At 58.5% G+C, this 18312-nt stretch overlaps 1 protein-coding gene across 5 annotated transcripts in view; it reads left to right on the forward strand.

The window, feature by feature from the left end:
• The window catches only part of NPHP4 (nephrocystin 4), a 127636-nt gene extending 112488 nt beyond the window's left edge, over positions 1-15148 (forward strand). The window contains exons 19-29 of one of the 5 annotated variants that reach the window (XM_082398689.1): positions 2092-2303; positions 5993-6219; positions 6345-6531; positions 7358-7552; positions 10460-10616; positions 11188-11273; positions 11845-11930; positions 12961-13132; positions 13776-13955; positions 14227-14370; positions 14877-15148. In XM_082398689.1, the coding sequence (XP_082254815.1) occupies positions 2092-2303; positions 5993-6219; positions 6345-6531; positions 7358-7552; positions 10460-10616; positions 11188-11273; positions 11845-11930; positions 12961-13132; positions 13776-13955; positions 14227-14370; positions 14877-15017 (1787 nt within the window). In that variant the 3' untranslated portion in view covers positions 15018-15148. Of the gene's footprint in view, positions 1-2091; positions 2304-5992; positions 6220-6344; positions 6532-7357; positions 7553-10459; positions 10617-11187; positions 11274-11844; positions 11931-12960; positions 13133-13775; positions 13956-14226; positions 14371-14876 lie in introns of those variants that run through there. The other 4 variants (XM_082398690.1, XM_082398691.1, XM_082398692.1 and 1 more) reach the window with 4 other exon arrangements.
• Positions 15149-18312: the final 3164 nt, after the last annotated feature.

The following is an 18312-nucleotide window of genomic DNA, read 5'->3' on the forward strand; positions in this document are numbered from 1 at the left end:
GGGCTTGTGAAAATATCGCATAACACGGAAGTTTTTCCGTCCCCTTTCAAATGACCCCCCAGACCTGAATGTAAAATACTTGGCATTGGAATGAAAAGTGTGAGGTGCCCTTTGAGGAGCAGCCCCCAGAGGTTGCAGGTCATCTCATGTGAATCGGAAACTGCCATGAGCGTCTTGTGTTGATGGCCCTTGACTTTGTTGGTCTTGAACCTGTGCCCTGGGTGGGAATTCCAGATCTGCGGGGGTCAGGACTGGGAGGCCTTTGGTGCCATCTTGGAAGGTCTCCAGAATCCCACGAGTCCCCTGAAACTCCAGCCCAAACTTTATGGGTCCTTTAATGACCCATAAAACTTTAATGGCCAGCTTCCTCATTTTAATGTTGAAAAAACTGAGTCACAGAGGTCAGGTGACATGGCCGGTTGTGTGGTTAAGGGTGGTGAACTTGGGCTAGAATCTGGATTTCCTGCTTTGGGGCCAGTGCCTCCCCATCCCCAGCTGGTCCCCTTGGCCACCAAGAGAATGGATGGAGAGCTGGCTCCACGGAGCAGGGAGTGCCTCCCATCCCCGCCCCCCCCCAACCAGGGACAGGTACGAGAGGATTTGTAAAACCCGTGGCCCGGGGCCCGGCAGGTCGGGGGCTCCTCTGGGCAGCGCGGGGAGTTGTGACAGCGAGGGTTTGCTGAGGGATCCAGAGCCTCTGGAGTCATCAGTCTTCCAATCCCTATTTTGGTCAAAACCAGAGGGCTGGGCGCTCCACCAGAAGCCATGTCTCCACCCCCCGGGCAAGGTTCTGGAAGCAGGAAGTTGTGCCAGAGTTTCGCAAGGTGCTTCCTGGCTTCAGCAGTGTGGTCCTACACGGTCCCATCACCCCCACGGTCGGGGTGATGCAGTCTGAACACACAAGCCAGTTGATCACCCCCCCAGCCTGGCTCGTCTCCCACCCTGGCCCCTCCACTCGGGACCGGGGGCCTCGGGCTGCTTGAGCCCGATGCAGGTTGGAGCTCCCGTTCCCATGGAGCTGGACCCCAGACGCACGAAAAGTGCCCTTTTGGGGTGGCCACTTGAGACGTCTGCGCCATCTCAGGGCACCTGAAGAACCTGGAAATAGCGCTTGTTTACGTGTGATGGAAGGAGAGGTGGCGCGTGAGGGGAAGCTGCTTCACCATCACGTGGAGCACAGCAGCAGGAGGCAGAGATTCTCGAGGGCGGGGAGGGGGCTCCAGCCGGCGGAGTTCAGGCTCGCGCATACTTCCCATGGTTCTGGGGGTGCCTGAAGGAAGGACATGATGCTAAGTTGGGGTGTTCCCTCTCACCTGCCGCCTGTGCTGGGTTTACTGATTGTCCGGGAATCTCACGTGTCAGCTTGTGACGTGGCACGTGCCACGTGTGCATGTCAGTGGCACAGCCAGTGATGGGAGGGAGAAAGTAGCTCTCCTGCCTGCCGGGGCCTGGCCTATCGTGGCTTCTGTTTGTCGGCTACACAGCTTTCCTGTGGGTCTAGGCTTCGAGTAGAACCCCCGAAGGAGATGGTGCTCTGGGGGCCCAGCCAGCCAGAGGCAGCCGGGTGCAGAGAGGAGAAGCTCTGGGCTCCACCCACCCCGGCTGGCCCGGGCCCTCAGGGCACAACTCATTGGAGCCCCCGATTCCTGATCTGAGCTCGGGCCTCCTGATAACCCGCACCCAGGGTGGGTTTGAGGACCTGACAGGACAGCGTGCCTGAGAGCCCGGACAGTGTGCTGGGCATCGCGGGTGCTTGCTGGGGGGCTGGGGGTGAGCAGGGGCGCCGTCCTGGGCGAGGGCGTCTGGAGAATCCTGAGAGCCTGAGCTTCTACAGCGCTGACCTTCTCCCTAGCAGACCCCCTAGTGGGCATTAATACATTTGTATCTAAGCACCGAGACAGAATCCCTTCTATGTGAGAGGCTGGTAAGGGAGGGACGCCGTGGAGGGCAGGGTGTGTCATTTCCACCTTTACCAGCCTCTGAGGGTTTATGAAAAGCTGGAGGCTTGGCTCTGGAGGGCGTGGAGCCGTGGCTGCTTAGAGAACGTAAACTCTGACCTTTAACCTCTGGCCCTCTCGTTGAACCTTCCAGCAGTGAAAAATGTGGTGCAAGCGCAGAAGCTGGCCGACGTGGACAGTGAGCTGGCCGCCCTGCTCTTCTCGCCCCCGTGGCCGAGTACCCCGCGGCCCCAGGGCGCCGGCCGCGAGGGGGACGCCGTCCGCAGGCGCAAGATGGAGCGCATGCGGGCCGTGCACCTGCGGGAGCGCGGAGCCGAGCCCGGCCGCTGCGGGCTGGGCGCGCTGGTGAGGCTCCGCCCCCGCGTCCTCGGGAACGCCGCGGGAGCAGCCCCGCCCCCGCCCCCGCCCCGCCCCGCCCCGCCCCTCCCCTCTCCTGCGGGCTCCCTCATCCTCCTGCCGCGTCCTGGTTACAGAACATGTGACCCGACCTCTCAGCCACCGAGGGAAGTTTCCAGGCCAGAATTACTGGCACGCTTTGTGTAAAAGCTGACTCCTGGGCTCCCCTCCCTTGGTTGGGGGGAGTGTCCTTGGAGCCTAGGCTTTTAAGAAAGCTCCGACGGGGATTCTGAGGGCTCCCCAGGTGTGGGGAGCAGAGCCATGAAAACGTTTACATCACGGGTTGTCAGAGTGATCGATCTTGCCAGAATTCCCACCTGAGACTAAAAATCTAAATAAGACCTAAGAAGCGGGAGTTTACGGGATAAGGAAGCCACAGGGGCCTGAGGATCCTTTACATTGAGGCAGGCGGGTGTCTGAACAGACGCCGTCCTTCTCAGGGGCCAGGCCTGTGCCCATGGCCTGGCAGACACAGGCAGTGGCCGGCCTTCCCCTGGTGCTCGCAGAGGTGGGCCGTGGAGGGAGGGAGACAGAAATAAACCACCAAGCAAAAGACCATTCAGTCCAATTGGTGGGGGGAGGAGCAGAGCACAGTGGGAGGGGCCCAGACAGCCGGCTGGACCAGCGGGTCCCGGGCAGAGGGCGGCAGAGTCTTGCTGGCCGAGGAGCAGCGCTGTGGCTGTGGGGACGCCCTGAGGGGAGGCCGGCCGTGGGCTGGGCTTGGGGCAGGCCTCCTCCCCGGCCAGCACCCAGGCTGCTCCCTCCTCGGCAGCCTCTGAGGCTCCGCCCGCTGTCAGCCGGGGACACAAGCGGCTCCCGCGTCTGGGGGGTTGGGCCCCGCGCACGGCAGGTCCTCAGCCCGACAGCTGCCGGTGGTGTTAGCATCATTGTTATTATGATTCATTTGGCTGGTTTCCTCTTATTTGATATGTTCTTTTTAATTTGTTTATTTTTGGCTGCGTTGGGTCTTCGGTGCTGCACGCGGGCTTTTCTCTAGTTGCGGCGAGCGGGGGCTACTCTTCGTTGCAGTGCGCGGGCTTCTCATTGCAGTGGCTTCTCTTGTTGCGGAGCACGGGTTCTAGGCACGCGGGCTCAGTAGTTGAGACACGTGGGCTCAGTAGTTGTGGCTCGCGGGCTCTAGAGCACAGGCTCAGTAGTTGTGGCACACGGGCTTAGTGGCTCCACGGCATGTGGGATCTTCCCGGACCAGGGCTCGAACCCGTGTGCCCTGCATTGGTGGGCGGATTCTTAACCACTGCGCCACCAGGGAAGCTCTGATATGTTCTAATAGAGAAATCAACAGGTCAGAACCCTCATTTTGAATACAGCCGTGAATTTGGAAGTAATTGGATTTCCAAATTCAAGAAAAATTTCCACTAAATTGTAATGATTTCCTGGGTTCATAGCCCTGGAGAATTTTGAGGTGAAAGTAACTTGATGTATCAGATATGCGGTAGTCTCTCTCCCTTCCAGCTTTCTCAGCCTTCCTTGAAGAAGGGATGGGAGTTCTATGGAATCAGTGGGTCCTTGGGAAGAGAGTCGACAGGAGCCGTGTCCCGGCTGGCCCTGCACGCGCGTGGTGAGCGTGTGGAACCGTGTGTGACCTCTTGTGCGGGGGGGAGGCCGAGGGCAGCTGGGGTGCAGCTTTCTCTCCCTGATGGTCAGATTCGGGGGAGGCTGAGGGTCTCGGGGCTTCCTGGGGGAGGTGGTGAGCCTGGGGCCAGGAGCACAGAGTGTGGGGCTGACACCTGCTTTGGAATCCCTGCGGTGCCCTGGGACAGTCACAGCCTCCCTGTGAGGGTCACTCGGCTTAACCTGTGTGCAGTGCTCAGGACGGCGGCTGCCCTAGCGACAGCGGTCAGTCCCTGCGTCCTCTCTCCTCTGCGTACCCTCTACAGGGACACCCCAGCAGCTCCGGGATTGCCCCTCACGCTAGCAAATTGGTGGCACTAGTCCCACGTTCCATGTTGTCAAAACATGCCAAGGGCCACGGAAGAGAGGACTTTACTTTCCAGAAATGCCAGCACGTGGCCCACGGGTCTCCCTGCCCATCCCTGGACCTGTCACGGGGCCACAGTGCGAATTGCTGCCTCTTGGGGTCTGAGGGGTCCAATACGTGTCATCACCTTTGCCTGCATGGGTTTCAAATTAAGAAAGAAGACAAGTCTATGGCAGAAAGAGACCGAAACAGCACCTCTGTTTTACTGGTGGCTCTAGTCATTGGTAAAGCTGTTGCTGGAGGATTGGCTCGCGTCTGTACAAGGCTGAGCCTGCGGTTAACGGCAGCCTCGCGCAGTCTGGGTCATGCCAGGTGCCCCCACAGGTGGATCCTTCTTTCCAGCCTTTCCACCTGGCCAGGGGCCATGCGGGCACCTGATGCCCTGGGGCCACACTCTCTCGGCCTGTGGCGTTTAGCCACCAGGCCTATGGAAAACCAGGGAGTGGCCGTCACGGTGCCCGCCCGGGTGGTCAGTCTGATGGGCCAGTCCTGTGCCCACCTCCATGTGGCCTGTCCCCTATGGCCCTCGTCCCAGGGCCTCTAACTGGTGGGCAGTACAGGTTGTGTCCCTGGCAGGTCAGAACAACCCGCTGTCTCAAGTCGAGGTTGAAAAGCCGAGCTCTGTCTGTTTCTCACCCTAAATTACATCTGGCCGTGCCGCCCAGCCCAGCCTGGTAGAGGCTCCATCCCGTCGAGAAGCTCTGATCATAAAGTGCCCACATAGGGAGGCCTCAGATGTCAACATGACCACCCTCCCGTTTTTAAATCCCCAGGGAGAAACTAAAAGCTCAGCTTCAATTCCCCTGTGGGGGAAAGGCCAAAGCTTTGGATGTTGGAAAGTCAGTCTCCAAAATAATTTAAGTGAGAGGTCAGATTCGGTCCTCACCTTCTGAGTTAGAGTCCGAAGGCCTTCAGGTGCCTGGGCCTCCTTGGTTTAGAAGGCCCTCAGTGCCCAGCTGCCTCCCTAGCACGTGGGCATGCCTTCTAGGTCTTGGGCTTGCAAAGCGTCCGACGGGCCTCACTTTTTACTGCAAGGCACCCGAGAAAGATAAGCCTGTCCCCAGCCTCTAGAACACATCTGGGGTGGCCAAGCCCATTGAAACATAAGGCATTTAAAGAAGGAGGTGGACGAAGGACCCACACTGAGCCCACCAAGGCAGCGTGCCTGGGTCTGGACCCTGGCCCAGCTTGCGGTCAGTCAGGCCCGGCCGCGGCCCCTCCTGGGGACTCTGCTCGCAGACAGGGCTCCCGCCGCCACGCCGGAGGCCTGGCCGCTGAGCCGGTCACCCGCCTTAGTTTGGGGACCATTCTTCCCTCTTTTATTGGTAGCTTCTGCTCTTAATTCCCACTGTGCCCTGGTGGGTGGTTGGAGTCTCAGGGGCATGTGGGCAGAGCCCGCCTTCCACGGGTACAGCACCTGTGGGCAGAGGGAAGCTGGGGTGCTGTAGACGGGCAGCCCCATTCCCTGTCCCCTGGAGCTGTAGGTGGCCAGTCCCAACCGACCCCGTGTCGGTGGTGGGGGGGGTGGTGATTCCAAGGAGATGTGGTGTTTGGGGCGGGTGGGGAAGGGGCCAGAGAACAGCCCCCAAGCAGCAGGGCACCCGGGACCGTGGCCCCGCTTCGGCCCCTGTGTCCGCAGGCCCAGCAGAGCATCCGTGCCCAGCGCGCTCGGGACCTGCAGCTCATCGCCGCCTACCGGGAGCGCACCAAGGCCGAGAGCATCGCCAACGCGCTGAGCCTGGCCATCACCACGCGGCACACCATCCGTGCCACGCTGGGCGCCGCCGAGTTCTTCGAGTTCGCTCTCAGGAACCCCGACAACACGCAGCACACCGTGACCATTGCGATCGACAGCGCTGAGCTCAGGTGGGAGGGCGGGGCGCCCCCTCGGGCCCCCAGCCCCGCCCGAAAGCCGAGCTGGTTTCACCCTCGCGGGTCCTGGGACCGACCGGGAAGGACATTGTGCCCAGCGCCGTCTCCCCTCCCTCCAGCCTCATCCTGGACAGTCGGGAGTGGCGGTACTTCAAAGAGCTGACCGGCCTGCACACGCCCCTGGAGGAGGACATGTTCCACCCGCGGGGCAGCCTGACCCCCCAGCTCTTCCTACGCCCCCGGGAGATGGTCCACATCCCCTTCAAGTTCCAGACCTTCTCTGCGGGTCCGCGGGCCTCGGCACAGGTGGGGAAGGCCATTCTTCCCATGCCGAGGGGGCTGGCTGGGCACCGGGGAAGCCCATTTGCCAAGTAACGTGGGAGATGGGGGCCTCCTGCCATGCGGTGGGAGGGTTAGTCTTCGGCCGTCCCCCGCCCCACCTGCCCCTCCACACGTCCTGGCACCTACGCTGTGCCCAGCGGCCCCGTGGCTCACCTGTGCTCAGGAAAGGCTGGACCACCTCCTCTTCATTCTCTTTGCTAAATTGGTAAAAGAGCCTTTCTTAAACCTCAGAAGATCTAGTGTTTTCTAAACTCCCCAGTTACTGCCGTTTGCCCGCTTCTCACGTAGCGTTTGCTCCCCAACGTGAACCGCAGAGACTCGGGGGTTTCACGTCAGGGTGTGAGCGAGCGCGGGCTCTGGTAGGGCGGACGCGGCGTGCGCGTTTCTTCCTGACCTTGTGGGTCAGCTCTGTAGGGCAGTGGTCATCACGGAGGCGGGCGTGAGAGGCTCACAGGTTTCAGTGCAGGCTCTTTGGATGCACTTTTGGGGCAAGAGGTCATCAGGACCGTGATGAAGGTGTCAGACCTCTGGCTTCGGGTGGAGCTGGGTTACAGGACCTGACCGCCGCCCCCTGTCCCCACTGCTCACACGGCCTCTGCTTCCTCTTTGGGGCGGTGGGCTGGTTAATAACAGCAGCCGCCTGGGGTTCACTCTGAGCATAAATGAGACCCTGGAGCCCTGGGCCCAGGGCAGCAGCCATTCCTACAGGTAGAGGCCCCACTGGTAGGAAGAAGTGCCTGTCACCCTGGGCCTCCGTCTCATGACCCGGGGGCTCCCTGGTTTCTCGCAGGCCTCTGCTGAGCTGAGATTCGAGAAGGACACGGACGCTGGGTCACCTCGTAAGTCCAGCACGATGCCCACCAAACACGCCAAGGTAGGCGGGCAGACCGCCCATCCGATGTTCCGAGGTCTTGCAGTGCCAGCCAGGGGTCTTGTGAGAGGACCAGGTGAAGCGCGTCATGGGTCCTGCTGTTTGTTACTTCTGGTAAATAGGACTCAGTCCCACTGCCACCTCAGGGGCGGCTTATTTGCAGGGCACACTTATCAACCCCCTGCCTGCCGATGGGATGTCCTTAGGGGAGCTTGGGACACTGTCGTTTTGTAGGAATTTCTGAAGTTTTCTTGTTGTTTGTTTGTTTGGTAGACAGATGCCTTTTGTAGGAGGTTGAAAGTAAAAACAGAAACACTTTTACCCTCCACCCACCACCCCCCCAGGACAGATTTCGGTGCCGTCCCAGACTGAGGACCTGGCAGCCCTGTGTCCACAGCCCCATCCTCGGGGGAGATTTGCTGTGTTTTACTTAAATGTGGAGCCGCAGCTTTGCCTTTGTCTGAGGAATATGTCGGCTCTTTATTTAGGGCTATAAATTAAATCTGAGAGGCTAATACATTTTTCCTTACATGAGTTTGGAGTTTTAAAACAAATCCCAGATATCTTATTCAGTGTGTATCTCTAACAGATAAGGACTTAAAAAACAAAACAAAACCGGGCTATGTGACATCACTGCCCCCAAATTAGTAACAAATCCTCAGGACGGCTCGATGTCCAGTCCCTGCTGGTCACTCATCGTATCACGGTCGGTTTGTGGGAGTTGGGGCCCGCTGTCCTCGAGGCTCTGTCTGTGGCGACGCTGGGTGTGGGCCGGCCTCCGTAGGCCCACCACGGCTTCACGTGCAGAGGCCGCGGCGGGTGGCTGTTCTGGTAGCCGACGTGTCCGCTAAGGATCCACTGCCCACATCCATTATCCCACCAGGTGGAAAACGGTGAAATCCTCTCACTGTTCTTGTACTTACTAGCTGTGACTCTTCTATAAACAAGAGCTTTCCCCCATCAGCCGTTTGGTTACCCTGAATATATTGATACTTAATACCAGAAGGTCAGGATAAATGTTGGGTTCTTTCCCTTTATTTATCAATTTTAAAAATAATGAAATGTGCCCTGGGAACATCCAAAGATGGTCAGTTTTTTGGGGGTCTTATTATGAACTCATGGTTTTATATTTGCTGTGTGGCAGGCACTGGGCTGTAAAACTGTCCTCTCTCTGGCCATACCTTTCAAGTCAGCGCCTGTGCCTTTTTTTTTTTTTTTTTAAACAACTCTTTATTTTGAAAAGATCTCAAACTTAGACAAAAGTTATAAGAATAGTGCAAAGAGCTCCCATGAATTATTTACCCAGATTTCCCAGTTGTTGACATTTTACATTTGCCTTATCATTCTGTGTCTATATTTATCCCTATTTTTTTTCTGAACAATTTGGCAATAAGTTATGGACAGACTGCCCCATTGTTCCATGAAACTTAGAGCTCATATGGCCTGAAAATAAGGCCACTCTTCTCCATCACCACAGTAGAACCGGGGAAATCAGGAAATGGGCACTGATACAATCTCATCACAGACCCAGCTTGCACTTTACCAAATATCCCAACACTGGATCCCTCACCCACCCAGGCTCCCACGGTGCGTCTGGTGGTCCCGCCCTAGCTTTCCTTGCCTCTCACGCCCTCGGTGCTTTTGAAGCGCACAGGTCATTTCTGCTACCTGCCGTTTAGTCTGGGTTTGTCTGGTGTTTGCTCGTCGGTGGGTTCAGGCTGTGCATTCAGGGCAGGAAAAGCACAGACGTTTTGCTGTGTTCTTCTCAGAACCTCTTATTGGGAGGGACACAACGTTGATTTGCTCTATTACCAGTGATGTTAATTTAACTCTCTTATTTGGTTAAGATGGTGTCTGCCAGGCTCCTTCAATGTAAAATCAATTAAGAAGTATTTTATAGTTGATAATTAGAAAGTAATGGGTAAGTATTTTGTCGGGAGATACTCAGGCTCTGTAAATATCCTGCTCCTCATTCAACTTCCGCAGCTAGTTTTAATATCCGCTGATGCTTCTTTTTTTTTTAACTAAAGTAGAGTTGATTTACAATGTTGTGCCAGTCTCTGCTGTACAGCACAGTGACCCAGCTGTACACATAGAGACATTCTTTTTAAAATTTCTTCACTGATGATTCTTGCATGATGGTTACCCATGGGTGACTTTCAGATTTCATCATTCCTTCCATGTTCTAAGTGAGGCAGCACTTTGCCTTCATCCGTTCACTCCTGAAATTTGTTTGTCACCATTATGGACCATGAATTCCTGTTTCATTCAGTGGGTTGTAATTTGTTCCTGTCTTTCTTTGTTTTGCTGCTCATATTGTCCCTGGTCCACTGGTGGCTTCGGCTTCAAGCTGGCCCCTCTGTCCTTTTGACATGTCTCTGTCATTCTTGGAGCACTTCCTTCGTGCCCGGCACACAAGATGTTCCAGAGTCATCTTACATTTTCCTGCTCCATTTCTGGAATCAGCCGTTTATCTAAGGCTTCTTTTAGTGGCGAATGGTGTTTAGAAACTAAAGTCTGGGTGCTGAGCGTGCTCATTACGACAGGGGTGCCCTTGCTTCCAGTCCTTCTGAGCAGAGAGAGCTAAGGAGTGTATGTCTGTGTGTGTGTCTATGTGTGTCTGTGTGCACGACAGCTAAATAAATGGCTGGTCATTGTAGAGTTGAAGTCCCAGCGTAGCGGTGAAATTCCGGCAGGAGTGTCAGGGCACAGCTGCCGGGGATGAGGGTGCAGTGGTGGGGCTCGCCTCCCAGCAGATGTGGGAAGAGACACGCGGGGCAGTGGCTTTCAGGTGATGCTCCAGGAAGGCAGAAGCAACACTGTGGGTCGCTTAAAGACCCAAAGAGGGGAGAATGGTGAAGAAAAACGGGAGACGGTGATCACAAGTTCAGGAGGGGCTCCCTGGGGCGGACGGGCAGGGTGCTGAGGGCGCAGAGGGTGAGCAGTGTGCACCGCGTGCCTGTTCCAAGCCCACAAGCCCTCGTGTGGGTCCTGATGCTGTGCCACCTGCTCTCCCGGCAGGTTCTGTTCCGCGCAGGCAGCGGCAAGCCCCTCGCCGTGCTCTGCCTGACCGTGGAGCTGCAGCCCCACGTGGTGGACCAGGTCTTCCGCTTCTACCACCCGGAGCTCACCTTCCTGAAGAAGGCCATCCGCCTGCTGCCCTGGCACACGCTTCCAGGCAGGTCCCGCCGTCCCCACGGCTGGCATTTGGCAGGTTCAACAGGTGGAAAAGACTTCTCCCCAAGGGTGACAAGTGGTGTCCTTACGTCATCCTGCGATGCTCTTTAACAACACAGGGCACAGCTGTAAATTCTGCCACTCGCCTCAGTCGTTTGATCGTTTGACATGGTGACCTTCTCACCTCCTCCGAGATGACAGGCGCCCTTGGCAGGCTGATTCCATTCTGAAATCCACAGCCCTGGGAAGGTTGCCCGGCCTCGGGTGTCAGGCTCTGCTCTGGCCTCAGTCCTGAGCCTGGAGAGCTCTCCGGGCTCCCCTCCACCTGCTGATTCATTTCCAGCTGGTGCCTTTAGAACAGATCCAAGCCTTTCACGTCTGGCACTGGCTCCATGGCGCCCCCGCTTCCTTTTGGTTAGTCTCTTGGGGTGAGTCCCCGGGGAGGCGGCTCGGAACGGAAGGGCCAGTGTCCACGCAGGCGGCAGTGTCCATCCCCCAGCAGGGTTCACTGAACACCTGTGATGGCCCAGGCTTTCGGGAAAAGACATTTGTCGTGATATTCCCCACTCCAGGTGCTCCCGTGGGGATGCCCGGTGAGGACCCCCCGGTCTACGTACGATGTAGTGACCCGAATGTCATTTGCGAGACCCAGAACATGGTAAGTTCTGTAGCGCCCTCCCAGGAAAATCCTTCCCCGCCAGGTCCCGCCCACTATCTGCACCCCTGGTCTCCTGCAGCCTCTTCATTTGAGGGTTTTGCTTAAGCGGTTTCTTTCTAAGATGCTGAAGGGCTACTTTGACAACCTCATGAGAGCTTTATGAATGAGTTTTCATTTTTTCTGCTAGCAGATCACTTCCTTGATTATCTGAATTTAAATTAAAAAAAAAAAGACATGAGGCAAACTGAATAAAGTGAGTGGTGATTAAGGCACTTATTAATTGCCTTTGTGTAAGGATAACGGCCATAATCATATTATGATTGGTTAGGAAACTGGGTAAAATCTCCTGTAGAATATAATTATTAAACTCAATATGAAATCAAGAAGTTAATGATTTTTCTCTTTTGCAGTGACAAAAATAGTGAATTCTGATGAGTACAGAAAATGAAAAACGTGTTAGGGGGGAGGGGGCCTGGTTCACACCTGCATTTGCTTCCTGCGGACTTGGGGGGCTGGGGTCAGAGCAGAGAGGCAGTGGTGTGGCCGTGACGTGCCCCCCGCTGTCTGGCAGGGCCCCGGGGAGCCCCGAGACGTGTTCCTGAAGGTGGCCAGTGGTCCCAGCCCGGAGATCAAAGACTTCTTTGTCACCATTTATGCGTGAGTACGTGGGCCCTGGTGGTCTGGAGGGTGGGTAAAGGGGGTGAGGAGGCAGGCTGGGGACTGCTGGTGGCAATGGAAGTGGGCCAGCCCTGTCTGCCTCTAAACTTGTGACGGGACTGGGGGCCATCGGGCCTTTGGCCACATGAAGTGAGGTTCTCAGACTGGCCGGGGCATTGCAAGGGCGCCTCTGCTCAGAGCGGCACCACAGCCTAAGGGACATGTCGGGAGCCCAGCCAGGAGAGAAACTCGAGGCTGCTTCTGCCCCAGCACAGTGCCAGGACGGCCCAGGCAGCCCTTGTCCCTGGGGTCCCCTCCCCGAGTCCGAGGGAATGCAGGCAGCGGTCCTGCCCAGGCCCCCCAAGGGGAGGTGGAAGGTGGCATCATTTCCTTTGATGCCCGAGGACTGGGTGAAATGACCCCGGTCCCTTTACCTTTTCCTATAAGTCGTATCTCCCAGCCCTCAAGACCCTTTAAAACCGGTGCAGGCTGGAGGGTTTGGTGCAGCCCACTTGGGAACGGGCGGGGGTCTCCTGTGCTGAGTGCCCACCCGGCTGAGGGGCAGCGCCAGGCCTACACCTGCTGTGTGGTGGCCGCAGAGTGTTGTCCTGACGGCCCGTGGGCAGGTGATGCTGAACCCCATTTACAACCAAGGGTCAGTGTCCTCGGGCACCAGGCAGCTAACGCGGGCCCCAGGCTCAGGCCCACGTGACCTCCAAGCCCACGTCCTCATCCACGCTGTGCTGCCCGTGGACTTTGCTCCAGGCCTGGTTTGGGATTAAGCTGGCCTAGGTGCACATCTGCAGAAGCCCACGTTGCCATGCCTCCAGAGTATCTGTTCAGGGTCAAAGTCACGCAGAGGCCGCAGCCCCGCCTGAGAGCTTCCACCTCAGAGGGAAGGTGGCCGAGCGGGTGACGGCGGCTGGGCCCCAGCCCGCCCTCCTGGCCGCCTTTTCAGCCTCCTCGGGGCTCCTCTCCCGCGGTTGGTGTACTGCCCTCACCCGACCGTGAGTGGCTTCTGCCCGCGCAGGGACCGCTGGCTGGCGACGCCCGTCCAGACCTGGCAGGTCCACCTCCACTCCCTGCAGCGCGTGGACGTCTCCTGTGTCACAGGCCAGCGGACCCGCCTGGCCCTTGTCCTTCGGGGGATGCAGACAGTTAGGAAAGTGAAGGCTTTCAGCTCCCACCCGCAGGAGCTGATGGTATGGCCTTCGGCGGGGGTGCGTGGGGTTGGCTGTTGGGTTTTGCGGGTGTCCCCTGGCCCCTCCCCATCCTTGCCCACCCCGGGGAGGGGGTGGGAGCTGGGCTGCGGCCTGGTGGTCGGTCCTGAAGACTTTGATAGAGTCTTCATTCAGATCCCCTTTATCAGATGTGCCGTTGTGGCATGAGAGACACGTAAGCCCTGAAGGTGAATTTGTAGAATTGTTGGGAGGTAAATATTAACAGATACTCTGGAATCAGTGCGGCTGCAACCGTACATCTGGATAACGAGGGTGACACGGACACCCTGCCAGCAGGCCAGGCTTCAGAGCTGGGGCTGTAAGCTCTGTCTCTCCTGAGGCCACTCTGACACTTAGAGCGTCGCGCTGTGTGGGAGGGGACTCGCCCCGCACAGATGGGGGCACAGACTGTGACCCGCAGGCATGGGTGCTGGTGGTGAGGTCCGCTCTGGCCTCAGATCGGGCCTTCTTACCTCTGACCCCACGCAGGCCAGGGGACCTCCCGCCCAGCACAGGGGTTCCCCTGGGACCCGCTCAGCCCCTGGGCTGCGCGCCCAGGAAACCCCTCGTCTGCACGACTCGAGGGGCTGCCTCCCGACCTGCTTCTCCTCTGTTGTTCCTGAAGACGGACCCCAAAGGCGTCTTCGTGCTGCCCCCTCACGGGGTTCAGGACCTGCACGTGGGCGTGAGGCCCCGCAGGGCGGGCAGCCGCTTCGTGCACCTCAACCTGGTCGACGTGGACGCCCACCAGCTGGTGGCCTCGTGGCTCGTGTGCCTCTCCTGCCGCCCACCCCTCATCTCCAAGGTCTGACGTGAGACGCGCTGGGCCACGTGGTTCGGGTGGTGTGTCCTGTGACCTGGCCTGCCCAGATCCAGGCCGGCGTTTCCTCCTCCTGGCCCCTCTGGCTGGGGGCCTGGGGGGTGGGTGTTTCCTCCTGTACCGTGAGCCCCGCGACCGGGAACTCGGGGGGCTTGTCTGCCGTATTTATCCAACGTCTGGGGCCCAGGAGTGCAGGGCAGGCTTGGGAAGAAGTGGCTGGAGAAGGAGCCCGGGGCCACCCCTGCCCTCCCCACAGGCCTTTGAGATCACACTGCCTGCCGGGGCCGGGAAGGGCGCCAACAAGCGCATCACCTACACCAACCCCTACCCCTCCCCGAGGGCCTACCGCCTGCACAGCGACCACCCGCGCCTGCTGCAGTTCAAGGAGGACGCCTTCCAGGTGCGGGGCTGCACGGGGTGGGGGGCCTGGGCGCTGCTTCTCCCGGGACCCTGCCTTGGGGGCGTCAGCAAGTCCTGGGGGAGCACGGCCTGTGGCCCCCAGGGGCACCCTCTGCTGAACTCTGCCGGGCCTCTGACCCAACACCCAGGCCCCGGCGGGGGCAGCCCTGGGGGCGACCTTCCCTGCAGTTTTGCAACAGTTTTATCCAGACTGCCTGGCAAGTTAGGCCTTCATCTCCTGTGACTCTTTCAGGGAAAGTGAGCAGCGGCTCGGGCGGACCCGGGTCTTTCGCTCGGTGGAGGGTTTAGTGACGCGTCTCCCGGGGCTTGGGAGGAGCAGCCGTGAGGGCTTCGACAGTAACACTGGGAAGCTTGGTTCAGAGCATGAGTGTATGTTCTGGGGCCTGCGAGCCTGGGGAATGTGTGTTTGCCTGCGTGGAAGCGGCTGGAAGAGAGAGAGAGAGGGGTCGGCGGGGTGGGCGCTAGGACGGCGATGCTTCTTGCCAGGTCCGGGGAGGCGAGACCTACACCATCGGCCTGCGGTTTGCGTCCCGTCAGGAGGCCGGGGAGGAGGAGATTCTGATTTACATCAACGATCACGAAGACAAAAACGAGGAGACGTTTTGCGTGAAGGTCATCTACCAGTAAAGGAGCGGCGGGGGCCGTCCTGCAGCTGTTCGGGGTCAGGCGGCTGCCTCGGAACTCGGTACTGTGGACTTGGCCGAGGGAGGGGGGTTGCCGTGCCCCTAACCGTTTGCGATGCTCCCACCTGGTCAGGCTGCTGCCGGTACCACCCGCGTAGCAGCCCCACAGGAGTCCTGACCGTGAACATGCGCGCCCGCTGTACCCGGGGCCCGTTTCTCTCTGCGGCACATGGAGGATTGTCACCGTCTGTGACGTTAGGATTTACTGTCAGCAAAATGTATTTTCTGAATCATTTTAAATGATAAAATTATGTTTTTTAACTGAGTTTTATACAAACACTGTATTATTTGCTATGTAATTTTTTTTATGCTGGTATTATTTCACATCTTTTAAAAAAGTTGTACGAAATACTAAATTTTTACACGTTTTCTCTTTTGGCAGTTTTCTTGAGCGTTTTCTGCTGTTTTCACCATTGTCAGAGTTTTCTGTCTGCAGCCTAAGCTTCCTTTTCCCTAGAGGATGACGTTGCCGAGGGACAGTCAGGTGGCCCATGGTTTGTGGCCTCTGGGAGAGTCTGCTCAGTCCTGACCTGAGGGGAGGGCAGCTCTGACCTCTGCTTCTGTTGTCACCTCTCCTGCTTTGATTCTGGTCCCCCTGCCTCCCTTTGTAAGGCCCCCGTGATGACATTGGACTTACCTGGAAGATCCAGGACAACCGTTCGTCTTAAGATCCTTAACTCCATCCCCTTTACCACGTGAGGTCACCCAGTCACGGAGTCCAGGGATCAGGTCGGGCCGGCGGGGAGGGGGCATTGTACCGCCCACCCCCATCCTGTTGGCCAGAACCTAGTCACTTGGCCACACCCAGCTCCAAGGGGTCTCAGAAATGTTGTCTTTCTTCCAGGTGGTCCTGTGTCCAGGTGACTTTGGGGGATGGTATCCCTAGCGGGGAGAGAGGGGGAAGGTTTAGCGGGGCAGCCAGTCATCTTTGCCCCAGCGCTGCTGGTGGGGATGGTGAGAAGTGGGCGGACGGGGAGCACCCCAGGGATGGAATCGGCAGGGTAGGTGACGGATTAGGGCTTAGAAACAGAAACTTTACCTTCAGTCTGTTGGAAAGATGGACAGAAAGGAAGCGTGCTGTCCCAGCCCCGGGGTGGTGAGGAGACAGCAGGGTGGTGGCCAGCTGTGCGCATGTGCAGACGGGAAACCAGACTCCCATGGAGAGCAGCCCATGATGGGGGGGTCTCTCTGTACCGTGAACCCAGGGGGGCTCCCCGTGATTGAGAGCAATAGCCGGGGAAATGACCGGGCAGGCTCTTTGGAGAGATGGTCAGGGAGGCGGCTCAGGGTCAGACACACCGTAGACGGGAGCGGGGCATCGGCTGCCCCCAGGGAGCCTGATTTAGACCCCAGCCCCGTCAGCGGGGTTATAGACGGCACCTGCACTGGAACTGAGGCCAACCACCCCACCCCCGGGAGGGGCCCCTGCCCCAGCCGCACCCAGCAGCACCCAGCAGCACCCTGCAGCCTCCTGCCCACAGGTCCTCCCCGCCAGGCGTGAGCCCCCAAAGAGCGGCGTGGAGTTGGATTCTGGGGAAGAGAACCGCCTCAGGCCTATTGACCAGTCTGCAACGTGAGGACCCACCAAAGGGCCCGTCTGTCTGTCGTTCGGATGCTCCCTGTTGTCTCTTCAAGGGCGGCCTCTGCGTTTTGCACGCCTGCCGCGCGCACAGCAAGATCTCAGCTCATCCACGCCCCGGGACAGTCCAGGCCCGGGCCCCGCCACCAGGGACCAGGCCCCGGCGGGGAGTGTTTTAGGAAGGAAGGCAGTTCTGGAGCCTAGTTGCTTGCTGTCCTGGGGGCACACGGTGTGGGGGGGAGGTGGGCAGGGGACGCTTCGCTTTCATCTCCTCCCATTTCCAGATGCTTCCAAGAGCCGGAAAACCTAGGGGCCGCTGCTCTTCCTAGAGGCAGATCCGCTGGGAGTGCACTTCACCCACACGCAGTGGTGGGACCTCAGCGGCTTCCTTACACCACGTCTAGTCTACAAGGCAGAGACTGCAACGGGGGCCGTGCAGGCCTTTCTGTGGCTCAGGCCACCGTCCCCAGCGAGCTGTGCCGAGGCACCGGCACCAGCCCTGCCCTGGCTGGAGGTGGGGTCGGGGGCGCCCCTCCCCACTGTGCCCTGGGGGCCCGCAGGCTGCAGGTGCAGGAGCTGGGGGGGGGGGTGGGGCGCTCGAGGAAGCAGCGGCCGGCCTTGGCGAGAGAGAGGCCATCAGCCAGGGATGCTCGTGTTCTGGCCCTCACTCCCTCGTTAGTTCATTCTTTCATCCATCCGACCTTGGCTGTGGGCGCTCCTCCGGGCTCTGTTTGTGCAGGGGATGCGGACACTGTGGTGCCCTGAGACGGACACCTTCCCGGCCTCAGGTCAGGAGCTGACCTCCTAGGGGGGCTCAGACGATAAAAACTGGGTACAACATAGACGGTCGGCCGGGCGGTGATAAAGTCTGTAAGGGGAAAAGCAGGAGCAGGGCGTGGAGCGGGTTGATGTTAGGAAGGAGGTGACTGAGCGGGTGGTGGGTGAGAAGGGAACAGGAAGGGGTGGAGGGGCCGGGGCAGGTCTCGGGCTTGTGGGCTGCAGGCTGATTCTCGGGTGATGCAGGGGTGACGGGGCTGGGGTGGACAGGTGCCTCGCCTCAGGACCAGCACCGGGGGCCACATTAGTGACCCGCCTTCCCCAGTGGCCACCGTGTCGGTGCCATGGGGGCTGGTGAAGCTGGGCTCAGCTGGTTCGGGGGGCGTGGGGGGCTGGCCATGCTTTTTTAAGTCAGAAAAGCAGGTTCTCTACACACAGAGGATCTTTCCCTTTGCCCTTCTTCCCGTTCCCTCCTCCAAACGCCCTCCCCCCGGGGACTGTGGCCTTCTGGTCACTCTGGCATGTACACCCCTCTCTTCTTGGGCGCTGGTGAGGATTTGAAGCCCCTCCCGGGAGTGAGAATTGGGCACAAGATGGGGGCTTGTGCTTGTCAAAATTTATGCCGTTCTGAGCGTTTTTTTCTTCCCTTTCTTTTTCCTTTTTTTTTTCTTTTCTCACAAAAAAGAGAGATTTAAAAAATTATATTTATTCATCTTGTCTGCGCGGGTCTCAGTGGTGGCACACGGGCTCTTAGTTGCAGCGTGTGGGATCTAGTTCCCCGACCAGGGATGGAACCCGGGCCCCCTGCACCGGGAGCGTGGAGTCTTACCCACTGGACCACCAGGGAAGTCCTGAGAGATTTCTTTTGCGATAAATTTTCAGT

Source organism: Balaenoptera borealis (assembly GCF_965194805.1).
Source record: "Balaenoptera borealis genome assembly, chromosome: 1".
NCBI classification, from domain to species: Eukaryota; Metazoa; Chordata; class Mammalia; order Artiodactyla; family Balaenopteridae; genus Balaenoptera; species Balaenoptera borealis.